The sequence below is a fragment of the Pristiophorus japonicus genome, chromosome 5 (genome assembly GCF_044704955.1).
Source record: "Pristiophorus japonicus isolate sPriJap1 chromosome 5, sPriJap1.hap1, whole genome shotgun sequence".
Taxonomy (NCBI): Eukaryota; Metazoa; Chordata; class Chondrichthyes; family Pristiophoridae; genus Pristiophorus; species Pristiophorus japonicus.
In genome coordinates this window covers 44,117,641-44,131,062 of record NC_091981.1, presented here as the reverse complement: position 1 = coordinate 44,131,062, position 13,422 = coordinate 44,117,641, and the positions used below count along the sequence as shown (strand labels likewise).

At 47.6% G+C, this 13,422-nt stretch overlaps 1 protein-coding gene across 1 annotated transcript; it reads right to left on the bottom strand.

The window, feature by feature from the left end:
• Positions 1–2,874: 2,874 nt before the first annotated feature.
• On the bottom strand, positions 2,875–3,594 carry LOC139264072 (putative nuclease HARBI1). Its single transcript, XM_070880168.1, has one exon. It carries the CDS (start codon positions 3,592–3,594, stop codon positions 2,875–2,877), a length of 720 nt encoding a protein of 239 aa, XP_070736269.1.
• Positions 3,595–13,422: the final 9,828 nt, after the last annotated feature.

Here is a 13,422-nt window from a genome sequence, read left to right as displayed (position 1 = left end):
AAGACTGCTGCCACCCATGTTGAGGTGGTGCAGTCTGCAGCCGGGCCATCCAGGCCCAGAGCTGGGCCAGGGCGTTCTGCTGTGCCATCTGCAGTCTCTGCCTCATAGACACAGTAGCCCTCAAGCAGCCTTGCTGCAGGCACTGCGGCCACATTAAGGAGGGGCACTAGGCGTGGGGTGGGGGGGGGCGGAAAGGGAAGGTTTGGGAAATATGTGAGTAAATCCCAAGAAGGACTTTTCTGACCATGGCCAGATGTCCATATCTTGTAAATATAATTGTACATATTTTGTTCCTGATGTTTGATGCCTGTTATTTGTGGAAGGAGCTTGGCATAATATGGTTCATGGGAGCTTGTCTTGCAAGTCAGATGGGAAGGGCATTTGTATATATATTCATGAAGTTGCTTGTGTGTTATGCAGTTTCAAGGGGCATTTGTTACATTCTTTATTAGTTGCTGGCAAGGGGTTATTGGTGTGCTGCTTGAGGACACACTCCTGTTAGAGATAATAAAATGTTGAGTTGACCGGTTGCATTGCTGTGATGTGTATTAATTGAGAATTTCACAGAGCTGTGCCATCAGCCTAGCATACAGCGATGTGACTATGAGGATCAGTCGTCATCTGGTCGATGCAGGATGAGGTGCTGCCATGCGGCCCTTGCAAGCGCTCTACTCGGAACTCCTTCATGGCAAACGAACCAAAGGTGGGCAGAGGAAATGTTACAGGGACACCCTCAAAGCCTCCCTGAAAAAGTGCGACACCCCCACTGACACCTGGGAGTCCCTGGCCAAAGATCACCCTAAGTGGAGAAAGTGCATCCGAGAGGGCGCTGAGCACTTAGAAACATAGAAACATAGAAAATAGGTGCAGGAGCAGGCCATTCAGCCCTTCTAGCCTGCACCGCCGTTCAATGAGTTCATGGCTGAACATGAAACTTCAGTACCCCATTCCTGCTTTCTCGCCATACCTCTTGATCCCCCGAGTAGTAAGGACTTCATCTAACTCCCTTTTGAATATATTTAGTGAATTGGCCTCAACTACTTTCTGTGGTAGAGAATTCCACAGGTTCACCACTCTCTGGGTGAAGAAGTTTCTCCTCATCTCGGTCCTAAATGGCTTACCCCTTATCCTTAGACTGTGACCCCTGGTTCTGGACTTCCCCAACATTGGGAACATTCTTCCTGCATCTAACCTGTCTAAACCCGTCAGAATTTTAAACGTTTCTATGAGGTCCCCTCTCATTCTTCTGAACTCCAGTGAATACAAGCCCAGTTGATCCAGTCTTATTGATAGGTCAGTCCCACCATCCCGGGAATCAGTCTGGTGAATCTTCGCTGCACTCCCTCAATAGCAAGAATGTCCTTCCTCAAGTTAGGAGACCAAAACTGTACACAATACTCCAGGTGTGGCCTCACCAAGGCCCTGTACAACTGTAGTAACACCTCCCTGCCCCTGTACTCAAATCCCCTTGCTATGAAGGCCAACATGCCATTTGCTTTCTTAACCGCCTGCTGTACCTGTATGCCAACCTTCAATGACTGATGTACCATGACACCCAGGTCTCGTTGCACCTTCCCTTTTCCTAATCTGTCACCATTCAGATAATAGTCTTTCTCTCTGTTTTTACCACCAAAGTGGATAACCTCAAATTCTCCACATTATACTTCATCTGCCATGCATTTGCCCACTCACCTAACCTATCCAAGTCACTCTGGAGCCTCATAACATCCTCCTCGCAGCTCACACTGCCACCCAACTTAGTGTCATCCGCAAATTTGGAGATACTACATTTAATCCCCTCGTCTAAATCATTAATGTACAATGTAAACAGCTGGGGCCCCAGCACAGAACCTTGCGGTACCCCACTAGTCACTGCCTGCCATTCTGAAAAGTACCCATTTACTCCTACTCTTTGCTTCCTGTCTGACAACCAGTTCTCAATCCACGTCAGCACACTACCCCCAATCCCATGTGCTTTAACTTTGCACATTAATCTCTTGTGTGGGACCTTGTCGAAAGCCTTCTGAAAGTCCAAATATACCACATCAACTGGTTCTCCTTTGTCCACTTTACTGGAAACATCCTCAAAAAATTCCAGAAGATTTGTCAAGCATGATTTCCCTTTCACAAATCCATGCTGACTTGGACCTATCATGTCACCATTTTCCAAATGCGCTGCTATGACATCCTTAATAATTGATTCCATCATTTTACCCACTACTGAGGTCAGGCTGACCGGTCTATAATTCCCTGTTTTCTCTCTCCCTCCTTTTTTAAAAAGTGGGGTTACATTGGCTACCCTCCACTCGATAGGAACTGATCCAGAGTCAATGGAATGTTGGAAAATGACTGTCAATGCATCCGTTATTTCCAAGGCCACCTCCTTAAGTACTCTGGGATGCAGTCCAATCGCCGAGAGCATGCAGAAATCAAGCGCAGGCAGCAGAAAGAATGTGCGGCAAACCAGTCCCATCCTCCCTTACCCTCAACGACTATCTGTCCCACCTGTGACAGAGACTGTGGTTCTCGTATTGGACTGTTCAGCCACCTAAAGACTCATTTTAAGAGTGGAAGCAAGTCTTCCTCGATTCCGAGGGATTGCCTATGATGATGATGATGATGATGATGATGTGTCGCAGCATTGACACGGTGCCTCCTCCGTGGCTGCTGATCCTCCTCCTCATCTGCCTCGCCATGCTGTGCATCGTCATGCTCCTCTTTCTCTTCCTGAGGTGGAGCTGTAATCCCCAGTGGCATTACCTGGACCCTCATGATAGCCACCTTGTGCAGCATGCAGCAGAGCACAATGAAGAGTGAGACCTGATCAGGGGAGTACTGAAAGCTGCCTCCAGAGTGGTCAAGGCATCGGAAATGCTACTTTAGCACCCCAATAGTCAGCTCTATGACGTTCCGGGTGGCCACATGGCTCTCGCTGTACCGATGCTCAGCACGGCTTTTGGGGTTGCGGAAGGGTGTCATGAGCCAGGTGGTTAGATCATAGCCTTTGTCACTGAGCGGCCAGCCGTGACCTTCATGTGGTGGCCGGAAGAGTTGTGGCACAGTACTCTCCCACAGGATGAAAGCATCACGTGTGCTGCCAAGGTGGCAGGCATTCACTGTGAGCATGCGCTGCGTGGGGTCGCACACCAACTGTACATTGAGAGAGCGGTAGCCCTTGTGGTTGTGGAACACCTCCGCATTCTCATGTGATGCATGCAATGCCACGTGGGTGAAGTTAATGGCGCCCTGAACCATCAGAAAGCCTGCTATCCTGGTGAACCCACATGACCATTCCTCCTGTTTCTCTCTCGTCATGGGAGACTTTATGTAGTCCATTCTCCTGTCGTAGATAGCATCTGAGACCTTGCAGATGCAGCAATGAGCAGCAAATTGCGACACGCTGCAGATATCCCCTGCTGTAGCCTGGAAGGAACCGGAGGCATAGAAACTGAACGCCACAGTGACCTTCACTGCGACAGACAGCGAAGTCCTGGTCCTGATATCGGCTTCTAGGTCTGGCTGCAGGAGATGGCATGGCTCAGTGACGACCCTATTGCAGAACCGCAGCCTTCTAATGCACTGCTCCTCAGACATGTATAGGTATGAGAAGTGCTCCTGATAAACCCGTGCGGGGGTCCTGTCCCGACATCCAGGGGGTCTCCTCATTCATCATCCAGAGGGTCCCCACATTCCCAATCTCCCTTCTCTGCAGATGCCGCCTACCAATGGAGGAGGCTAAAGTGGCATGCTAGCACCGCACCATCTAAATGCACACCTAAAATCGCGACTTAACTGTAACTTTGAAGACAATCTGCCGCAGCAATCCAAGAGATACACGCACTGTGCTATGTGGACACGTAGCACTCACTGTGACCTCTGAGTAACCTGGTTGCTCATCCCTTTAAATATCCTCCCGGCATCGCCCAAGGAAGCTGGGACCGCCTGATTTCTCTGGCGTGTTCAGCGACTGTCGATAAGTGAGGCGCACAAACCGAATTTTGCGTCCGGGGCGCTAACGGGGCATTGCACATGTACTGACATCATGATCTGGCCGGCATTAGAGGGCGAGGCGATAACTGCTAGCGCCGCCGCTAAAAGTAAACCAAATTTCACGGGCACTGCTAAAATCTCCGCGGCCAGGCGTTAAGCCATGAGCACGCTTTACAGCCACTCTGGGGCCCTAATGGGAGGTGATACCCAACCGAATTTCGCGCTCAGTGGGGTGGAAATTTGGTCGCGGCTCTCTTGCGGCGTTAATCCAGGCGGAGTGGTAAATTTTGCGCCGGGAAATGGTTTGTGTCTGCAGCACCAAAATTCAGTAGCAGGGCGCTGAGTGTGGAGCACAGCACCAGGGGAGGCATTCCACACCTCTTTTAGGGTGCTAGGTCAGCTGAGCAACTGAAAATCCCAAGCTAAACTACTGGCCTCGGAGTGCCCTAAGAGAAGCTTCCCTGGGGAAAAAAAATCAGTAAAAAAAACATTGAAAACATTCCCAATACCTTACTGACACCACATCATCATAAATCGCAAAAGTAAAAAAATTAAAAACAATCATATTTACCTCAGGTAGACATTCCTTCCCTCACATCGGCCGGTACAGCTCGGGCAACCTGCTTTCCCGGGCAGTCCCACCTGGGGGCGCTATGAGGCGTTACGGGTTCACCTGAAAACAAATTTCGAAATGGTGTCGCAATTAGGAGCGTTGCACACCGGCTCGCCTCTCCCGGGTGGTACCACAAAACCGGCACCGAATGTCCCGGTGGGGTGCTGGAAGCTGGCCGCCCACATGGAAATGATTTCCGCCTCGATTACAGCCCCTCTGAGGTGCAATCAGAGGCGGCAACAGCCCGAATTTCCACCCCTCTGTCTTTTCCATTGAATTCCGCCATTCAATTCGATCACGTCTTAACCCCATGTACCCACCTTAGTCCCATAATCCCTTAAAGCCCTTGCCTAACAAAAATCTATCAATTTCAGTTTTGAAGCTTTCCCTTTTAGCCCCGGTATTATTCTGGTGAATCTGCACTGCACCCTCTCCAAGGCCAATATACCCTTCCTGAGGTGCAGTGCCCTGAACTCAACACCCAGATCCCTGCTGAGATCACTAGTCTCAGGTGTGATGATCTTAGGGTATTAACCTTTGGCATCGGCACCCCTCGATAAGAGAGGGGAAAGTAGGCTGTCTGCTCACTCCTGATAGCTATCCCCTGTTGGAGGTGTGTACCTGTAGAGTTTGGGTGACGTCAAGAATGTGCTTGTCTGTGATTTCTTCCTGGTTAAATAGCATTGTGACACTCAAAATCTAGATGTACATATGAAGAATGGCCATGTTGGTGGGATACCAAAGAACACCTACTGCACAGTGCCCCAGCAAGCACCAGTGGCATTGGTAGAAGGGGAAGGGTAAGGAAGGGAGAAAACAGGCTTAAAAAGGCAAACAAATGAGTAAAAGCCATATAAAAAGGAACATTAGTAATATCTGTCAGGCAAGCACTTTACTTTTCGGAATTTCTACAGTTCTATTTTGTCAGATCTGCCATGTAGTTTAGCTTTAAACAGCCACTTAGGACAAGGTAGAAATAAAAGAGCTATAGAGGGCTGCTTGGTTACATTGCTGATCACAGTCTATACATTTTTTATGTGGGTTACTGTTTTGTGACTTGTTTACTTAAAAACAGAACCTATTTGAACTGTTTTTGCTTGTCAAAGCTTCAGTATTTTGCAGCATTACCACCGGATATTCTACTCAAGGCGGCAGGAGCTGCTATCGGATTTGGAACAACAGGATCGCTGGTTTTCAACCTTTGATTCCAGATGCAGTTCAAAAACTCCGAGCACAAAGGTCAGCAGAAGCTGCAATCTTTAACATCATATTCATGTGAACAGACGGAGAGAACAGATGAACAACTCACGCATCTCTGCAGGGCTTATAGCTCAGGAGTTCTAATGCTAATGGGTGGCCAGCGGGTGGGTAATGGAAACATCACACATACAGTTGGTAGACCAATGGTTGAAGCAGTCACTATGATCTGTTTGAGAAGCAGAAATGTGCAGTGTCACTCTCTGTAACAGGACATTTCTTATCTACATGCTGGCCCTTGGTGACATCATCTGAAAACACAACATCAGGTTTTACAGGTACGCTGACGACACCCAGCTCTACATCACCACCACCTCCTTCGACCCCGACACTGCCTCTGATTTGTCACGCTACTTGTCCGACAATGAATTCCCTCCTTAAACCTCTCCAAACCCTCTCCTCCTTTCAGTCACTGCTTGACCAAGCTTTTAGTCACTTGTCCTAGTATTTCTTTATGCGGCTCAGTGTCAAATTTATATCTGCTAATGCTCCTGTGAAGCAACTTGGAACATTTTTACGACATTAAAGGCGCTATATAAATGCAAGCAGTTGTGGTTGTATTAAAACTCCCCGAATTATTTAAAGAGGAGTCTAAAAGGTGCTTGCACGGAGATTGTTTCAGCCTCATCCGAAAAATAGATCAAGTGACAACCTTGCAACACTGTCAGCAAAGATTTATACCGTGACAGGGATCGATCGTTACCTGAAAAGGTGGTGAAGGGAATTGGATATATACTTGAAAAGGAAAAACTCGCTGGGCTATGGGGAAAGAGCAGGGGAGCGGAACTAATTAGCTAGCTCTTACAAAGAGCAGGCACAGGCACGATGAGCTGAATGGCCTCCTTCTATGCTGAAAGATACTGGCCCAGAAATTGCGATTGGAGGCTTCCTGCAGGCGGATGCCTCCGACCGCAAATATTACGAAAGTACCTGGTGGTCCTGTAGGTTCGGAGATTTATGTTCCTGGACCTCTATGCATAGGCCTTTGTAGACGCACATGTATCCCAGGACCATAAAGGTTTCATACATATTACTGGGATCCCATGGATCGGCCCAACCTATCAGAGTCAGAGAATCTCCATTCATACTTATGGTAATTCCATTTCTACGGAGCTGCCATAAATATGAATGGGAATACTCAAACACTGAAAATAACAAAAAAAAAATACCATCACATATTTCAAATTAATAAAAATTGAATAATTATTTAAAGCAAAAATAAAATTTTTTGAAAAAGAAATTTACATATTTTAAAGAGTCTAAAAATAAATTTACGTTTTTAAACAGGATTTCAAATGTTTAAATGATTTTTTTAAAATTAATTTTTCTGTACTTTAAGTCTTACGCTGAGAAAAGCAGGCCTTAGGCCTTAGGCTTTCTTTAGTCTTAAGAATTTGAAGGATATTCGCTGGGCAGGAGTTGGGCAAATATCTCAACTCTTCGCCCGTGGAGGCCCGTTAGTTTCGGATGCGATGGATCTATCGAAAGATTTCTTGACAGATCGTAAGTTCCGGATTTAGGCGCACGCGCTTCGCATACCTAAACCCAGAACTTGCGGGGATCCCACAGGCGTGTGCGCTCTCGAGGGGAGTGTGATTTCAGGACCATTATGATTCTAGTGTAACCAACTGGATGATTAGAAACATAGAAACATAGAAAATAGGTGCAGGAGTAGGCCATTCGGCCCTTCGAGCCTGCACCGTCATTCAATGAGTTCATGGCTGAACACGCAACTTCAATACCCCATTCCTGCTTTCTCGCCATACCCCTTGATCCCCCTAGTAGTAAGGACTACATCCAACTCCTTTTTGAATATATTTAGTGAATTGACCTCAACAACTTTCTGTGGTAGAGAATTCCACAGGTTCACCACTCTCTGGGTGAAGAAGTTGCTCCTCATCTCGGTCCTAAATGGCTTACCCCTTATCCTTAGACTGTGACCCCTGGTTCTGGACTTCCCCAACATTGGGAACATTCATCCTTCTAACCTGTCTAAACCCGTCAGAATTGTAAACGTTTCTATGAGATCCCCTCTCATTCTTCTGAACTCCAGTGAATACAAGCCCAGTTGATCCAGTCTTTCTTGATAGGTCAGTCCCGCCATCCCGGGAATCAGTCTGGTGAACCTTCGCTGCACTCCCTCAATAGTAAGAATGTCCTTCCTCAAGTTAGGAGACCAAAACTGTACACAATACTCCAGGTGTGGCCTCACCAAGGCCCTGTACAACTGTCGTAACACCTCCCTGCCCCTGTACTCAAATCCCCTCGCTATGAAGGCCAACATGCCATTTGCTTTCTTAACCGCCTGCTGTACCTGCATGCCAACCTTCAATGACTGATGTACCATGACACCCAGGTCTCGCTGCACCTCCCCTTTTCCTAATCTGTCACCATTCAGATAATAGTCTGTCTCTGTTTTTACCACCAAAGTGGATAACCTCACATTTATCCACATTATACTTCATCTGCCATGCATTTGCTCACTCACCTAACCTATCCAAGTCACTCTGCAGCCTCATAGCATCCTCCTCGCAGCTCACACTGCCACCCAATTTAGTGTCATCCGCAAATTTGGAGATACTACACTTAATCCCCTCGTCTAAATCATTAATGTACAATGTAAACAGTTGGGGCCCCAGCACAGAACCTTGCGGTACCCCACTAGTCACTGCCTGCCATTCTGAAAAGTACTGCCTGCCATTACGAAAAAAAAAGATTGAAGAGATAAGCCCTGATATATGGGTAAGGTGCCAGTTTTATACAAGTTCCATTGAAGTCAATGAAGAGTAACATTGGACAGGGAATAAATCTGGCCTCTGGCCTTAACTCGTCCATTTCTGCCTGGCAGATTAGGTTAAAATCAGGGTGAAATGTTTTTCATAGAATTTACAGCCCAGAAACAGACCATTCAGCCCAACAGGTCCATGCCGGTGTTTATACTTCAGACTAGTCTCCTCCTACCTCATCTCATCTAACTCTATCAGCATATTCTTCTATTCTTTTCTCTCTCATATAATTCCTTATTGGATTTATTAGTGACTATTTTATATTTGTGTCCATTTGAAGGAGGATTTTGGAGGGGAGGGCAAAGGTAGCAAGCCAGAAGGGTTTAACACTCCCTGTCACGGCATAAATCTTTGCTGACAGTGTTTCAAGTGATGCTCCTTAAAGGTCACTGAGTCAAAATCCTGGAACTCCCTCCCTAACAGCATTGTGGGAGCACCTTCACCACTGGGACAGCATAAGGCCCACCACCACCTTCTCAAGGGCAATTCAGGATGGACAATAAATGCTGGCCTTGCTAGCGATGCCCATATCCCGAGCATGAATATATAAAACACAACTCTGGTACTTATGGTGACAAATTCTCAGAAGCTTACACAAGACATTGAATGTACTGGAGTGGAACACAATGAATGTGCTGTTAGCTGACGTTGTTGGGTGCCATTATTTTACCCCTAAAACTACAGGTGACACTGAGGTGTTAGTTTGCACTGAAAACTGGAAACATTTCTGACCATATAATATATCAATTCAACTAGATGTCCCCAAATGCTTTACTGCCAATACTTCTGTTTTTAATGAATAAAGGTTGCATTCAGTGCAGTCGTTTCCTTTCTGTGGCAAATGTTGTTTTACTTGCTGCTTTAACTTGTAGTGATGTGCTTACTACCAGCAGAGTGTGCTGTAGTCTGGATCAATGCAACATCCTGAAATTAAATATTAAGGAAAAAAAACACTTTCGTATTACTAGTACTCTGAAAATGCCTCTAAATTTGAACATCATTTTTTGTGCTAACAAAGGGAAGGGATGTTGCTGCAGAGGAACAAGATACTTCAAGCAACCTGTATCAGCATCAAGTCCTCACAAGTTAGTCAAAATAGGCAAAGTTTTCTGGGTCTACAGGGCAGTAGTGATACCCGCCCTCCTATTTGGCTCAGAGACGTGGACCATATACAGTAGACATCTCAAAGCGCTGGAGAAATACCATCAGCGTTGCCTTCGCAAGATCCTGCAAATCCACTGGAGGGATAGACACACCAATGTCAGTGTTCTCGATCAGGCCAACATCCCCAGCATCGAAGCACTGACCACACTCAACTAGCTCCGTTGGGCGGGCCACATCATCCGCATGCCCGACACGAGACTCCCAAAGTATGCGCTCTACTCGGAACTCCGATATGGCAAGCAATCACCAGGTGGGCAGAGGAAACGTTTCAAGGACACCCTCAAAGCCTCCTTGATTAAGTGCAACATCCCCACTGGCACCTGGGAATTCCTGGCCCAAGACTGCCCAAAGTGAAGGAAGAGCATCCTGGAGGGCGCTGAGCACCTCGAGTCTCGTCGCTGAGAGCACGTAGAAATCAAGCGCAGACAGTGGAAGGAGTGTGCAGCAAACCAGACTCCCCATCCATCCTTTCCTTCAACCACTGTCTGTCCCACATGTGACAGAGACTGTAATTCCCGTAGTGGACTGTACAGTCACCTGAGAACTCACTTTTAGAGTGGAAGCAAGTCTTCCTCGATTTCGAGGAACTGCCTCTGATGATGGCTATGATGTCCTGTGTCCAGGTGTGCTCTGCAATAGGACATGGTCTGTCTTTTCATCATGAGCAGTAAAAAAGGCCCATTATATTACAAGCTAAGACCGCCCCCGCTTGTTGTAAGAAACACAATAGCTGCAAACAATGGCAATGAGATATTTAACGAATATTATGTTGATATCTGGTTGCTTTTTTTAACCTTTTTTTCACGGAAAGGGTTTAGGAATGTGTTCCTAAAGAATGAAGTGACTTTGCACAGTTTTAAGCTATAGAGATGGGGCAGTTGTGGTGGGGGTGGCAGGGTGGAGGGAATTGTTAATGAAACACCTATCCTTACTGCTTTCTGTCATGTATTCAACTGTCATTGTAATCCATGTATAAACTGACCTAGGTTGTACACCGTGAGAACACTGACCACTAGGTGGTGAACTTGTGGGAGACACTCCTAACCTGGACTTTCAGGTATAAAAGGTGAAGCTCCACCCACCTTCATCACTTCAGTGCTGGCAAATAAAGGTTACTAGTCACAGAGTGACCTTCTCTCTAGGATGGGCTTCGTGTGCATTTGTACTGTAGACTAAGGACATATTATTGGCGATGAGAAACTGGGATTTAAACCACATGAGCATGGCCACTAGCAGCACAGACGAGAGGTACTGTGCTGGTGATGATTGGGACGATTTTATTGAAAAGTTTTGTCACTAAGGAATGGCTGGGACAGGATTCGGCCGACAAACGCAGGGCTCATCTCCAGACGGTTTGTGGATCCAGGACGTACTCCCTGATGAAGGACCTTCTAGCGCCAGAGAAGCCGGTGGACAAGACTTTTGAAGAGCTCAGTAAGTTGATTGGGGAACACTTTAAACCGGCGAGCAGCATGCACATGGTGAGACACCGGTTTTACATGCACCGGCGGCGAGAAGGGCAAAGCATTCCAGACTTCGTGGCAGACCTCCGGCGACTGGCGAGCCCATGTAAGGTCCCAGATGCATGCAGAGCGGAGATGCTGCGAGACTTTTTTATTGAGGGCAGCGGGCACGCTGGGGTTTTCAGGAAACTGATTGAGACCAAAGACTTGACCCTGGAAACGGCGGCTTTGATGGCCCAGACATTTATCTCAGGGGAGGAAGAGACCAGAATTATGATTGACAAAAATCTTGGTTTAAATGCAGCAAATGGACAGGGAGTCAACATTGTTAACGTGGCACACAGTTCTCCAGGCAGACAGGGACAATCGGACATGCCCGAGCATGTAGTTGAACCCAAAGGGGGAATTCAACAGAGACAATGGCTAGCTGAATGGCGATTCATGCCATCGCAAGGGACAATGCGGCCAGTAATGGGGCCATCAACACCTGTCAATGGTGCGTTTAAGGACAGCTACAGATACAGTCAGAGACGATCGACTGGTAATGGACCTTTTGTTTCCAACAACGGCTCATGTTGGAGGTGTGGAGGAAAATACGCAGCCAGAGCTTGCAGGTATCAGCAATATACCTGCAGAAATTGCAACGTCAGCGGTCACTTGGCGCATATGTGCAGGAAGCCTACAGCCAGGTTGATGTACGAGGAGGACGGGCCCGATGTAAGCCCTACGAGGCCAAATGGACACTGGGGGAAATCGCTGGAAGCTGAAGTTCAGCGAGTTCATGTGGAGCACATATACAGTTCATACACCAGGACGCCACCGATAATGATGAAAGTGCTCCTCAATGGCATCCCAGTATCAATGGAGCTGGACACGGGGACCAGCCAGTCCCTGATGAGTATCAAACAGTTCGACAAGTTGTGGGCGTCCAAGGCCAGGAGGCCAAAATTATTGCCGATTGACGCACAGCTATGGACATAAATAAAGGAGATCATCCGGTGCCACGCAGCGTCACGGTAGTCGTGACCCACAAAGATTCGGAGAACAGGTTGCCACTCTGGATTGTCCCGGGGGACGGTCCCGCACTGCTGAGGAGTTGGCTTGCTGTCATGAACTGGAAATGGGGCAATGTCAATGTAATTTCTTCTGTGGAGCGAGGTCCTGGACAAATTTGACTCACTATTTCAACCCGGCATTGGCACTTTCATGGGGACCAAGGTAGTGATTCACATAAACCCGGACGCTAGGCCAGTACACCACAAGACCAGAGTGGTGCCGTACGTGATGCGGGAAAAGATAGAAGGCGAATTGGACCGCCTGCTGAGGGAAGGCATCATCTCGCCAGTCGAATTCAGTGACTGGGCGAGCCCGATTGTGCTGGTGCTCAAGATGGATGGGTTGGTCAGTATATGTGGTGATTACAAGGCCACCATCAATCGGGTGTCGCTCCAAGACCAGTATCCGCTATCCGGTGGCAAACTTTTTTCAAAATTGGACCTGACCTCAGCTTACATGACCCAGGAGCTGACGAGTGAGTCGAAGAAGCTGACCACCATCACGACACACAAGGGGTTGTTTGAGTACAACAGATGTCCGTTCAGGATTCGCTCGGCCGCCGCGATCTTTCAACGAAACATGGAAAGTCTCCTCAAGTCGATTCCAAGGACGGTGGTTTTTCAAGACGACATCCTCATCATGGGTTGCGATACTGAAGAACACCTCCACAATCTGGAAGAGGTGCTACGCAGACTGGACCGGGTAGGTCTGCGACTGAAAAAGGCGAAGTGCGTCTTCCTAGCTCCAGAGGTAGAATTCCTGGGGATGAGGGTAGCAGCAGACAGGATCAGACATACTGCGTCCAAAACGGAAGTGATCCAGAGAGCACCCAGACCCCGTATCACGACGGAGCTGCGTTCGTTCCAGGGGCTCCTGAACTATTTTGGTAACTTTCTTCCCAAATTGAGCACGCTGTTAGAGCCGCTACACGTGCTCCTATGCAAAGGTCGCGAATGGGTCTGGGGGGACAGCCAGGAAAGGGCTTTTGATAGAGCACGCAATTTGTTATGTTCCAACAATCTGTTAACGCTATATGACCCATGTAAGAAACTTGTGTTAACGTGCGATGCGTCGTCCTATGGTGTCGGGTGTG

What these genes read in the sequence shown, in the direction of transcription:
- LOC139264072 (XM_070880168.1), bottom strand. Translation starts at nt 3,594, where the DNA reads ATGTCTGAGGAGCAGTGCATTAGAAGGCTGCGGTTCTGCAATAGGGTC.